The sequence below is a fragment of the Sciurus vulgaris genome (genome assembly GCF_902686455.1).
Source record: "Sciurus vulgaris genome assembly, chromosome: 6".
Lineage (NCBI taxonomy): Eukaryota > Metazoa > Chordata > Mammalia > Rodentia > Sciuridae > Sciurus > Sciurus vulgaris.
Window position 1 is genome coordinate 35,562,570 of NC_136466.1, and position 13,362 is coordinate 35,575,931.

Sequence of the window (13,362 nt, forward strand, 5' to 3'; positions counted from 1 at the left end):
GTTAAGGGGCCGGCAGTCCATTTGGGGCACTTTTACCGGCTGATCTCACTTGGTGGCATTCCCCTCCAAGGATCCTGGGCCCTACCTCAAAGTTGACATGTCCATTGGGAAGGCGGTTGGCACAGCCTTCATTCAGGAAGTAGATGTCTTTGATGAGTAGGCTGAAGAAGGGAATGACGATCTGCAAAGGAGAGGGTTCAGGTCAGCACCCAGGCAGCCTCCCCACAGCATCGGCTCTAGGGCAGGAGGCAACCTCACCAGCAGACACATGCCCCCAGGGACCTCAGATGCAGCCCCAGGATGCAGAGGACAGGAGAGACTTCTTGGGCAAGCCTGACCAGCCTTGGGGCTTCAAGAATTATAAGACTGTTACTCAGTATTTCATTGCTATGATAAAACACCTGAGGTAAACAACTTAAAAGAAGGAAGGTTTATTTTGGCTTATGGAGGAGCAAAGCAGCTTACCTGATGGCAGCCTGGAAACAAAAAGGAAGGATGGGCTGGGGTTCCAATATTTCCTTCAGGGGCACACTCCCAATGCTAGGTCCCAATTTCTAAAGGTTCCACCATCTCCCAGTAGCACCATGGGTTGGTGACCAAGCCTTTAGCATATAAGCCTTCGGAAGACTTTTAAGATCCAAATCATAACAAAGGCTAATTTTAACTAGTAGGTATCACGGGGACAATATGAAAACCACAAAGAAAGGATGTGCAGGCCCCATAATTCTGGGGCCAGATTATGTTTCCTCCCAGGCCCATTAGACACGAGTGCTGATTGAGCTCTGACTGCATGCAGTGCCATTTTCCCTTGTGTTGGGCTGGGTGCAAGATGCAGAGTCACAGTGACCCTTGGATGTTTTTTCCATTACCTGCTGGGAGGGGCTGGTAGGAACCTCACAATATCCCCATCTGGAGCTCTACAGATTGAGGCCTCTCTCTCTCAAGTGAAATGGGAGCTGACCACACTATTAAACATGCCTGAAACATATGTAAGTCAACTATTCTAAAATTTTGTGACCACTTTTTTTTTTAAAGTATTTAGCAATTTGTTATCCTATGTCTTTCTTGATGTTAAAAATCCATCCCGATGCACTTATGGTAAGACCAAAAGCAGAACACTATTGCCCTGTTTTTTGAGTGGAGAGGCCATGGAAAGGCTTCTTCTCTGGGCTTAGCCTGCAGTCTCTCTGGAAGTTAGAGGAGAATGCAGTTAAAACTAATGCACATTTTAAAGTCATCCATCTACAGCACCAGACCTAAATGCACAGTATCCTAGCACCTCAGAGTTTAGGAAAACAAAGTCCACCCTGCTCTATAGCTACCCTGCCTCAGCATGGATCGAAAAAAAAAAAAAAAAAATAGTGGGGACAGCCAGTGATGCAAACTAGAGGCTGCAGTCACAGTGCAGAAGTCAACTCCTATATACCCTTGCCCCACAGTTCAACTCCTGGGTTGTAAGCCAGTAACCTTGAGACTGCCACATATCACCACCTGTGTCCTGGGAACAGGGAGACAGATAATGATATGTATGCAAAGACCATGAAATTCAGAGCCAGACAGGTTGGAGTTTAATTCCTGGCTTGGCCACCTCGTCACAATGTGACTGGACAGTGAGACTTCTTAGTCTTCCAATCCGGGAAATGGCGATGCTGAAGCCCATCCCGTATAGTAGTCATTAGAATGAAATGGGGGAGGGGATGGAGATCAAGTGACCTGCATATGGTAGGTGCTCAAAGAAGTCAAATTTCTGCCCTTGCTATCCCAGCTTTCTGGACTTCTGGCTCCTAGGAGATAGGCTCCCTTGCCCTGGGGTTGGAGGTCTTGTCTCACTCAATGCTCCACCCCATTCCTCAGCCCTCCTGAGACTCATTCACTGAACAGCTCACAGCCTGTAGAAGGACTAGCTGGGTAGCATCAGGGTTGTCAGTGTCTGCTCTTGTGACCCCTGCTGTAAGACCCACTAGATGGAGGGCCAGGAAGTCTTGATGGGTGGCACAAGCATATATCTGTCAGCCTGCTTCACAAACTTGACCACTGGTATCCATCCAATACAGTTCCAGAGTGATGTAGAATTTCAAGAAAAGCAATTTTCCGCCCCCTCAGGATAGAGATAAGACCTCCACCAACCACAAAAGGGACCTGATTCCACCAAGGTTCCCGAAAGACACCAGACTCGGAAGGTAAAACTCCTGGTGTTTCTTTCCTTAAAACTTGATGACGAGTTTTAAGTCAGATGATTGTTGCAAACCTAGGGCCTCAGTACAGTATCTTGTATCAGAGGCTACTCGGAGAATTCAGAGGAGAAATAAAATTGATCAGGGTCAGCAAAGGTCCTCCCAAATGCAAACATATAAGACTGGTGAAAAGGCAGTTTGGGTAAACAAGAAGCTTGGATAGTCATTGCCAAAACCATAAATGTGATTTGAGGCCACATACATAGAGGTACTACATTTATAATAAGGCAAAAGTAAAACCCTCTGTGTTTGGAACCACAGTTTGATCTGAAACAGAAGGGATTCTGACAGATGGAGCTCTTCAGGGGTCATAGCAGGGAGGGGACTGGAAACCACAGCCTGGCAAGGCCAGGCCTGGGGCTGTCCACTTAGGCAAAGCAATGGAGGAGACACAAGGGCTGTGAAAGGACCAGTAGCTAGAAGAGGGAGTAGTTGATTTTAAGTGGCTCTCTAGAGAGGGTGATCCCAAATGGCCATGCCTGGTTCCACAAGGAAGCACTTATCAAGGAAATACAAGGAATCAGAGCTCCTTATGTCGGAGGGGAGGGTGACCTGTTTTGGAGGTGGTGAAGTTGTCCACACTGGAGTCCTGCAAGCAAGATGACATGGCTATCTATCACAGATGCTACAGAAGGGCAGGGGTTGGACCAGGTGATTCTGAGTCAACCTCCTGGTTCCCTGATTGCCGTAGTTTGGATCAGAACTGTCCCCCAAATGTCCATGTGATAAACGCTTGTACCCCAGGTAGGTGGTGGTAGAGCCACCTTCAGCAGGGGGCCTAGCTGAAGTCATTGGGGCATGATCTAGAAGGGGATTGTGAGGTTTTACTGCTTCATCTTCTCTCTTTAGTTTCCTGGACATGAGATGTGTGGATTTCCTAAATCACTGCCCTAGACTAAAAATGGTGGAGCTAACTTATTGTAGACTGAAACCTCTACAACTGGGCCAAAACAAATCTTTTCTCTTTAGAAGTTGATTATCTTAGGTATTCGTTATAGTAACAGAGAGCTGACTAACCCATTGATACAGCTCACCTGGGCCAGCAACCAGGATCTCTGAGACTGGGTAAATGTTTGAGCATTGAGGCTTCTCACGTACCTTCTCCCGGCTGCTGTGCGCAGTCAGGGAGCGGTGGGCTGCCCCTCGCAAGGCTGTCCTGTAGTTGCAGAAATTCCCCGTTGGGTCCATCTGGTGCTGGAAGAAGACAGGAAGGCATTTGGGCAGCTCTTTTCACGGGCTGGCTGGCTGAACCCCTTAGCCCAGCAACCTTGTTTACCTCCAGGATGAAAAACTTGGCTGTCTTCACTTTGGCCCAAGTCTTCTTCAGTCTGGAGACGGGGCTCATGTTCATGCCGGCTGGAAGAGGGAGGGCTGGGCTGGGGAGGGCTCCTCTGGCCTGGACAGTCCCTCTCACTCTCATGAGCAGGGAGGCCACTGTGTAGCTGCAGTTGCCCAGTCATTTAGACTGGGCCCTAAGTAGGGCTAAGGTCTGCAGTGGCCTCAGCCTGGACAATAGGGTGTGTAGTAATGGAAATGGGGGCTCAGCTGTGTATGTGGAAACTTTGACCATGTTCCCCATCATACAGGCCCCCTCCTGGAACCAGTTCCTGGGTTGGCCCTTTCATTGTCTCTGGATCTGGGGATATGTTGCCAAGCCCTCACCACCTCCTAAGGAGGCTGAATTTGCCTCAAAAGGGGCATTTCCTTCAGGCCTTTGGGGCAGGGAGAAGGGATTACGGGCTGCCTCAGGCTGCACACTACTTAGCTGACACGCACCCGCTGCTTAGAGGACAGTCTGGGCTTGCACTCCACCTGCCTGGCTGTTCCCACTCCAACCTCTCTGAGGATCCTCCCATGGGGGGCGGTGGTTCCTGGAGCAACCCACTCACATATAATGGCCATCAGGGAGTTGAAGTTGCCAATGTTGAAGCACTCTCGGGCCACGTCAATGAAGAACTCGATCACCTGGGCCCTCTGCTTCTTCTTGGCTGGCTGGGGACAGGGCACCAGAGCCTTAGTGATATGTTCCTACCCTGCCTGATCAGATACCCTGCACACCTGGCCCAGTCCTCTTAACCTTCTTCAAACCATTTCATATCTGAGGCCCAGGGAAGAGTCTGCACCTGAGGGTCTTAGAGCACTTCACAGGCAGAGCAGGACTTAGTCCACTGCCGGGGAGACTCAGTTGGGGCCTGGTAGAGCTCCTGTGGGGGTACAGGCGCAACCCGCAGCACAGGAGGGGCTGAGGCACCTCTGGGAGCAGCTTGATGACTCTTTCCCAAGGCCCACCACTAGCACCTGTTCTTTCCCCAAATCAGAACGCATTGCCTCTCGCCTTTCCTCCCAGCACCATGCTTGCTCTCCCCTCACTAGGGTCCACATGCTGATCCGGAGACCCTGTCCCCTGAGCTGCCCCTCCACTGCTTTCTATTGAATGTGATTTCTGACCTCTCTCATGCCTCAGAACCAAATTATGTCCTTTCCTTGAACCATCTTGCACTGTCCTGGATAGCCTACTGGTGCCAACATGGGCTTAGTCCACGCTTCATGAAGATAAACCCCCATTTTAACTTCCAGGCCAGTGATGTGACTGTAGGAAGAGAGCTGGGTCCATGGTACCCTATGTTGTATTTTTTCCTACAAGTAGACTTTACTTGCCTATGAAACATGCCCCAATTATCTACTGCCACCAAGAAGTCTGCTGTGACACCTGTGGGGACATGCCACTAAGTCCCCTACAAGATGTGGCTGCATGGTGAGATCAGCATAGACCTACCTTTGGTCCTGTCCTTCAAAAGGCAACCCTCACAGGTAACACTGATCTCAAACCAGTGGAGGGGAAAAGGCCAGCCACCTCAGTCGATGTGGGCATTGTAGATCAGCTTCTCCCTCAGTGCATCCTGACTCTCCTGTACCCTCTCATATCTGTTCTCCAAGCTCTCTGAGCACTGGCTTCCAGTGGACCCAGCTGGCCTTATAGACTGAGCCTGTCTACTCTGTTCCTGAGACAAGCAGAGTCTTCACCTTATGGTAAGGGAATGGGTCCAGGAGAGGATCCCTCTGCTAATAAGGAATAGGATGGCCAGGTAGAACCTCAACTTAGTGACAAGCATGTCCAGCTCCATGTTGCCAAGATTCCTTGCCTTCTAGGAGAAGCCAATGACCTGGACTTTTTCTGTACCTTCCTAGTTCTTAGGATTGGACCACTTCTTCTCAATTCTGAGCAAGCCAAACCAAACCTGGCTGCAGGCCAGGCTGCTTGGGGCACACAGGTGTAGGTGGAGGCAGTGGAGCCACTCGGGGGTAGTTGTGACCACCCCTCACTCCTTCAGCAAACATTCTGTCTTCCATGGTGACAGAGCTCAGTGGGTCCCTCCTGGGCTCTAACCAGAGGAGAAATGTCGCTGCAAGAAAGCTTGGTGACACTTGGTGCCTAGCCAATCCCCAGGTGGGCTTAGTCCAGACTTCACAAAGATAACCCCCCCATTAACTGCCAGGAGACGACTGGGGCTTAAGGTGCCCTTCTGGTTCCCTCCCTGGTGGGCTCCTCCAGGTCCCAGGCCACTGTTGTCTATGTCAGGGCATGCCCATCCGGCTTTCTACTTACCATGCAGATCTCAGTTGCCACAAGGTAGCACAGTCTGTTGAACCATTTCACATAAGCCTCCAGGTTGTTAGTCTTGTCGTTGAAACAGGGCTAGAAAAGACACATAGGACCCCATGCTGAGTCTCTGTCAGTAACTTATTAGAACATGAAGTCAGTTCATGGTTATAGACAATCTGGAAAATGTGAAAATCTCAAGACCATCTGGAAACACCAATGATTTGGTACGTAGCTTTCCAATCTCTTCTTTTATATATTTAAGGGTGTAATTCAAAATTTCATGTGACTTGATCCTCAATGTCATGGATTCTGTACTTGCAAATTTGCCTACTCCCTAAATTTTGTTTGTAATTCTAATAGCTTGTGTGGGTTTCATGGTCATTTGTGCACATGTGCAGAGAAGCCAAAATATTTTGTCACTCAACCCTCATAAGTGTTTCCAGTTGAGGCTGAACTAAGCTCTGCCTTCTTGTTTCAGCTCTCACTCTGTAAGTGAGTATACTGTTTTCTATTAAAGTCTTCCCCCCATTTTTGTGCTTTTTGGGGGGAGATGATTTCAATGTTTAATAAAACTCTCAAGCATGGTACTGAAGTGCTCTCCTACAGAGAAAATACGTGTTACATAAGCCTCATTCAGGCATGAGTTACATTGTGCTATTGGTCACGAGTTCAATGTTAATCAATGATATATACGAAATAAGGTGTCGTTAAACGTGTAAAATAAGGTTATATATTGACGGGTTGACAAAAATGTGACAAGAAGCTCACAGGAACATAACCCTGTATTTGCCCTACAAGCAGTGGTTTAGTATGTGCTGATTCAATGTTTGAGGTGGTTTTATAGAACACAACTACTGCAAATAATGAGACTCAACTCTCCATATATATATATATGCATGTATCTATAACCATACATATATATTCCCATATGAATCCTTTCCTGGGTCATAAAATATCTTTTGGAGACATAATTTTAAATTTTATGTAGAAAAAAATTGGTGTAGAACATTCACTGTATACATATACCAGAGTTTAACAGTTTAAATTTAAATGTACATGCTAAAACTGCCAGGATAACTTTCAATAAATAGAGGGGGAGGATGAAGTGGGGGATCTGTTAATCCAAAAGATGTAAAGAAAGGAGAAAGAAAGAAATAGAAAAGGTAAAGGAGACAAATAAGTAGTAAAACAGAAGACAGTAAGAACAGATCCTTATAGATTAATAATCACAATCACCATAATTTAAAAAAAGTCCAATTTCTTGCCAATTTTAAGAACATGCCCCAAATTCAAGGGTAAAAAAAAAATAGAAAATATACATATGTGATAAATATCACATAGCTATTTAGATGGTTCCTGACTTATGATGATTTGACTTATACTTTCTCAACTTTATCAGGATGCAACTCCATCTCAAGCTAAGCAGCATCTTCATTAATGTCAGATGAAAGAGGTTTTAAGGCAAAAAAGAAAATGGACTCTAAGGCCAAAAGCATTAGAGGAGGTTAAAGACTAACTCCAAAAGATAAAAGTTTCAATTCATCAGGAATATGTCAGAAGTCTAAACTCGTTTGCACAGAGTAACATAGGGTCAAAATACGGAGGCAAATTAATCAGCAAGGTGACTTCCTTATTAGGAGAAGTTAAGTTCTACTGTTACAATCAAAGATTTTTAATAAATATGCCAGAAATTAATAGGTTAGGGAGACTGGAAAATAAAAAGAAAAATAATATGAATATAAATTTGGACAACACAATTTATGTAGTTGAGGTAATGGACAAATATGGAAGCTTGAATTCAATAATTTGATAATATGCATTGTTTTCAAACATTTGGAAATCTTAGAATATATTTAAAAATAATTTATGGGTCAAAGATGAAATCATGGAATTAGAATGATAATAAAAATACTAAAATTAAACTTGAAAACTATAAATAAAAATGTATATAAAGAGAAATGAATAGTTTTTCATGCTTTTACTAGAATAGAAGAAAGGATAAAATTAAGCTGAAATCCAACATTAGAAATTAGAAAAAGAATAACAGAATAAAGCTAAAGAAAGTCAGTGGAAGAAAATGGTCAAGATTAGAGAAGAAATAAATGCAATAGTAAAGAAAGCTGCACCATTCAGAACCAACAGTCAAAAACTCTTTATTTGAAGACTAATAAAATTGATGAACATTTAGAAATACTGATGAAGAAAACAACGAAGTTTTTTTTGTTTGTTTGTTTCTGGGGATTAAACTCAGGGGCACTTGACCACTGAGTCATATCCCCAGCCCTGTTTTGTATTTTATTTAGAGATAGGGTCTCACCAAGTTGTTTAGTGCCTTGCTTTTGCTGAGGTTGGTTTTGAACTCACAATCCTCCTGCCTCAGCCTCCAGAGCTGCTGGGATTACAGTTGTGTGCCACTGTGTGGGGCCATAACAAAGATTATTAAAAATAAATCAAGGGGTAGGGTTGTGGCTCAGTGGTAGAGTGCTTTGTACCACATATAAATAAATAAATAAATAAATAAATAAATAAATAAGGATGTGAAAAAATTTAAGACTAGTTAAAGAAGTGTTATCTATGTATAGCTTTACGTCTATAAATGTGAAAACTTAGGGGAAATGATCAAATTCTTGAAAATATAAATTACAAAACAGACTTAGGAGATACAGAAAACATAAATAGTTCCATGACCACTTAACAACAACCAGAATAAACATAGAAACAAACAAGAAAAATCTTGAATCAGTATATAAAAATTACTCCTCAAAGAACAAATCAGGTTCAGTTGTTTCAGTGGCAAAATCTATAAATGCTCCAACAACAGGTACCCCAACCTTTCACACAGAATAGAGAATAAGAGAAACAGAGTAGCAAAGAATAGTATCAGAAAGGAAAGTAACAGATTGATCTCACTCATGAATATAATTGCAGAAATCTTAGCCAAAACATTAGCACACCAAATCTAGGCATGTGTAAAAAAGATAATGGCTTCATTTGTCCAGTTTTGTTTATATTAGAAATGCAAGTTTGATTCAACATTAATTCAAAAAATTAATATGAATAATCACTTAAAAGTTTAAAGGAGAAGAGAACATATGAGTAATAGGTCCAGAAAAAGAATTTGATGAAATTCAGTGATCATTCATCTAAGAACTCTTAGTAAACTGCAAAGGAATAGGGTACTTCCTTCCACTGATAATGGGTATCTAAAAAAATCCAACAGCAAACATCATGTTCTATTGTGACTTGTTAAAAGTATTTCTATTAAAGTCAGAACAAAAGAAGGATGTTAGTTATCAACACTTCTATTTGACCTTGTACCCGAGGTGCTGGTTAGCACAATAAGCAAGAAAAGCAAATTCTATTGGATCAGGCTGGTTATTTTGCAATAACTAACACTTTCAATTATTTCAGAGATTTAAAATGATACACTAAAGTCTATCTACCATTCTTGTCCATCTCAAGTCGGTTTTATTCTATAACTACTATGGAAATAAAAAGAATAAGACTTGGAAAGGAGGGAACAAAACTTAATTATTTTCGGACGATGTACTTGCCTACAAGAAATCCTCCAAAGAACAGTCACATTAATATGATTAGTAAGGATTTACAATATTGTCAGATATAAAATTGATACATAAAAGTAATATAATTTCTTATACCAACAACAAGCAGATAGAAAATAGAATGAACACATAGTTGAGATAATGAATAAATATGGAAGCCTGTGCTTATTTATTTGAGAATATGCACTCTTTTTGAACTTCCAGAAATCTAAAATCACATTTTAAAATAATCTGTGCAAATAGACTATTTCATATGCAGTAGTCACCTAGGGCAAAAATCTGACAAAACCTGTGTAACACTTTTATGGAGAAAATTATAAGCCATTAGAAAGACATATAATAAACCTGAGGATACAGGTTTATTATATAATACATATATAATGGTATATACTATTTTATGGATTGAAAGAGTCAATAACATAAACCTGTCAATTCTTTCCAAATTGATCCATATTTAATATAGTCTAACAAAATCTTGATAGGACTTGTCATGTAATTTGACAGATGATTCTAAAATGTAAATGGAAAGGCAAAAGGCCAAGAATAGCCACGTCAGTCCTAAAAAAGAACCTGAGGAATTTGCTTTACTGGACATCCAGATTCATCATCAAGCTAAAGTAAGGAAGACATTGTGTACTGACACAGATAAGAGGAACACAGAGGAAAAGTTCAATAAATTTAGGTGTAGCTTAAGATCGCCTGTTCATCAAAAGCTGTGGTAATGAGAATGAGAAGCCAAGAAAACAACCAGGAGAAGAATATTCACAGGACCTCTCTAGAACATATTTGAAGTAAGAACGAAACCAAGAAAATTCCTTAAAAGCCTTAAGAAAATAAAATTCACCAGCAGAACACAGGATAAAAGTCAAAGACAGGGCATATCATAAAAGGAGGAAATGAAAATGGCCAGAATATAGGAAAAGATGTTCCTTTTCCCAAATTAAGTCTGACAATTTCAAGTGAGTGAAGATGTGAAACAAGTATACCTCCCTCCTGGGAGGTAAGTCGATACCTCCTCACCTGGCAGTACCTGGTAAGGCTGCCCACGTGCCTACTCTGTGACATAGTAATTCTCTTCCTTAGGATGTGGAAGAACAATAGTTCTCAATGTGTTGTTCATGGATTTCTGGGGGTCCCTGGTACACTTCTGTGGTTTCACAGGAGAAAGGTATTTTCGTAATAATTTGACCACATTCTTTTTCCCACTGTGTTATTTGCCCTGATGGTGCAAAAGCACTGGTGGGTAAAATTGTCCGCTAAAAGGGGAGGAGGGTGTGTGACTTACAGTGTCCTTAATGAGGCACAACTTTCAAGTTCTATTCAATCTCAGCCCTTGAGTACATATTTCTTATTTAGTATGACAAAATGGGGCATCCATATGGAGCACTTTTGCCGTATACTCAAGTGTCGGGTTGACTTGGCTTACCCATGCACTGGACTGGCTACTGTTTTCACTGAATTCTGTTTTTACTTGAAGGAAAGACTAACAGACTTTCTTTCCAGACTTCAGTATGTGGCTGATTAAAAAAAAAAAAAAAAATGAACAAAATGAACCTTCATTTTAAGGAAAACAACTCCCAGTATTTGCTGCCAGTGATAAAATTCAAGATTTCAAGAGAAAATTGGGAACTTGTAAAACTATCTGCCTCTGTGACTTGACAGCTTCTCAATATTTACATATTCTGTTTTGGGTTTTTAAAAAACCCCAAAATTACAAAAAAAAAAACAACTTTTTTTTTTTTTTTTTTTTTTTTTTTGGCAGTGCTGGGGATCAAGCCCAGGATCTTGTGCATGCTTGGCATACATTCTACCACTGAGCTGTGTCCCCAGTCCCAGACATTTTAAAATTATGAGATCAGGAGTGTATACATACCCTGTTCGTCACTCTACCCTTTTCTCTTGATATTAATGAATGTGATTTTAAAGTACTATACAATAAAATGTGTCAACATTTGGAAGATCTGCCTAACCCAGTGTTTCCTCCTTTTCTAAATGATCAGTGTATAATGTTACAAAATCATGCCTTCATGATGCAAGATGAATTAATGGATGTCATAGCATTCAGAAAGTTCATTGATATTTTCAGATGTCACATTATAATTAATCTTTAAAAACTATTACTTGCTGAGTTTTAATGCAATATCTAACAAGAATATCCAGAATTATCTGAAAAGGCTGTCAAATATTCCTCAATTTTCCAACTACATATCTGTGTGAGATTAGATTTTCTTAAACCAAATAGTGTATGTCAAGAGACTGAACACAGAAGCAGATGAAAGAAATCAGTTGTCTTCTATGAAGTCAGACATTACAGAGATTTGTAAAAATATAAAACATCACTCATTTTAGGAATTTTCTATTTCAGAAAATGCAATTATTTTTTATAAAACATGTTACTTATGTAAACATGCAATGGGTTATTATTGTATTTGTGAGTAAATATTTCAACAAGTTATCAGTTTAGGGGTTGGGAGTCTGACTCAGTAATCATGTCTATCATGTACAAGGTCCTGGGTTTGATTGCCAGCATGACCAAAAAAAAAAAAAAAAAAAGTAATCAGTTTTAATTGCTAATATGAGAGTGATAGAAAGAATCAATTAACCAAAAGTTCTTTGGGGTCTTCAATAATTTTTAAGAATATAAAGGGATCTTGACCCCAAAACATTTGAGAAGTGGTGCCCCAGAGAAAATGTTCACTGGCGTATCCAGGGAAACATGTATGAGTGCTCACAGCAGTGTAATTTATAAAAGCAAAAAGAAGGAAACAACACAAATGTTCATCTACAATTGAGTGGGATAAATAAATGTCAAGCGTAATCTTGATATATTTCAAAATAAAAAGAAAATACTTGTAAGTGGTCAAATACACACACACACACACACACACACACTAAACAACCCTCTAAGAGTAGCCACGTCTCCTTCCTGTTCCTATGCTCCCAGTTCCATGATTGTCCTCCCTGGAGCAACCAATATTTTTGGAGGTCATTTATGCATACGTTGTTAGCTTTGATGTATCACACAGCCTTATTTTTTGTTGTTACACAAATGGTCACATACTCTGTCACTCTACACTTTTCTCTTGGTGATTGGATAGATGGATCTTGATGACTGTACACTTAAGGGCAGACTTATTCCTTTTAATAATTGCATAGCAACTGATGGATGTACTATAAGTTTTTATACTTTTTAAGCCAGTCTCCATGGGTGATAAGGTAAATATTTGCTTCCAGTCTTTGACCATAACAAACACTGTGTATCCCAAATACATTTGTATATGTGCATCTTTGTGTATATGACTGTGTAGATAAATTACTAGATATAGAAAGTTGGACCAAGGATGTACACTTATTTATTTGGTGCTGGGGTTCTAACCCAGGTTCTCATGTATGCTAGGCAAGTGCTGTACAACTCAGCTGCATTTCCAGGTCAAGGAAGTACTTTTTTTTTAGTGTCTGCTATGGAACCCAGGGGCACTTAACCACTGAGCCACACTCCAGCCCTCTTTTTTTATATTTTATTTAAAGACAGGTTCTTACTGAATTGCTTAGGGCCTCGCTAAGTTGCTGAGACTGGCTTTGAACTCTCCATCCTCCTGCCTCAGCCTCCTAAGTCGCTGGGTTTACAGGAGTGCACCACCGCATCCAGCGCGAAATACATTTAAAGATTTGATCTACTATTGTCTATCTGCTCTCTAAAGCGGTGTGACAATTTCACGCTCTACCAGTGGTGTAGGAGAATGTCGTTTTCCTACAAACCCCACAAAAGTCTATCTTACTATGTGATCTTTGCTTATCTGAAAGGTGAAGACGCAATCACAAACTACAGTATTTAGTTTGCACTTCTTTTATTAGGTGTGAGCGTACAGGTCAGAATGTTTCCGGTTTTGGTTCGGATTTAACCAGTTTGTAAGCACCACCCTGCTGGTTGGGCTCCTAGGAGGGAGTGACCGGCTCAAAA

At 41.3% G+C, this 13,362-nt stretch overlaps 1 protein-coding gene across 4 annotated transcripts in view; it reads right to left on the reverse strand.

Annotated features, from left to right (window-relative positions):
* The window catches only part of RASGEF1C (RasGEF domain family member 1C), an 82,482-nt gene that overhangs the window by 12,934 nt on the left and 56,186 nt on the right, over positions 1 to 13,362 (reverse strand). For 2 of the 4 annotated variants that reach the window (XM_079144735.1, XM_079144736.1), the window contains 5 exons: positions 5,842 to 5,931; positions 4,124 to 4,226; positions 3,511 to 3,590; positions 3,333 to 3,428; positions 86 to 181 (listed from right to left, as the gene is read on the reverse strand). In XM_079144735.1, coding sequence (XP_079000861.1) covers positions 86 to 181; positions 3,333 to 3,428; positions 3,511 to 3,590; positions 4,124 to 4,226; positions 5,842 to 5,931 — 465 coding nt within the window. The remainder of the gene's footprint in view (positions 1 to 85; positions 182 to 3,332; positions 3,429 to 3,510; positions 3,591 to 4,123; positions 4,227 to 5,841; positions 5,932 to 13,362) is intronic. The other 2 variants (XM_079144738.1, XM_079144737.1) reach the window with 1 other exon arrangement.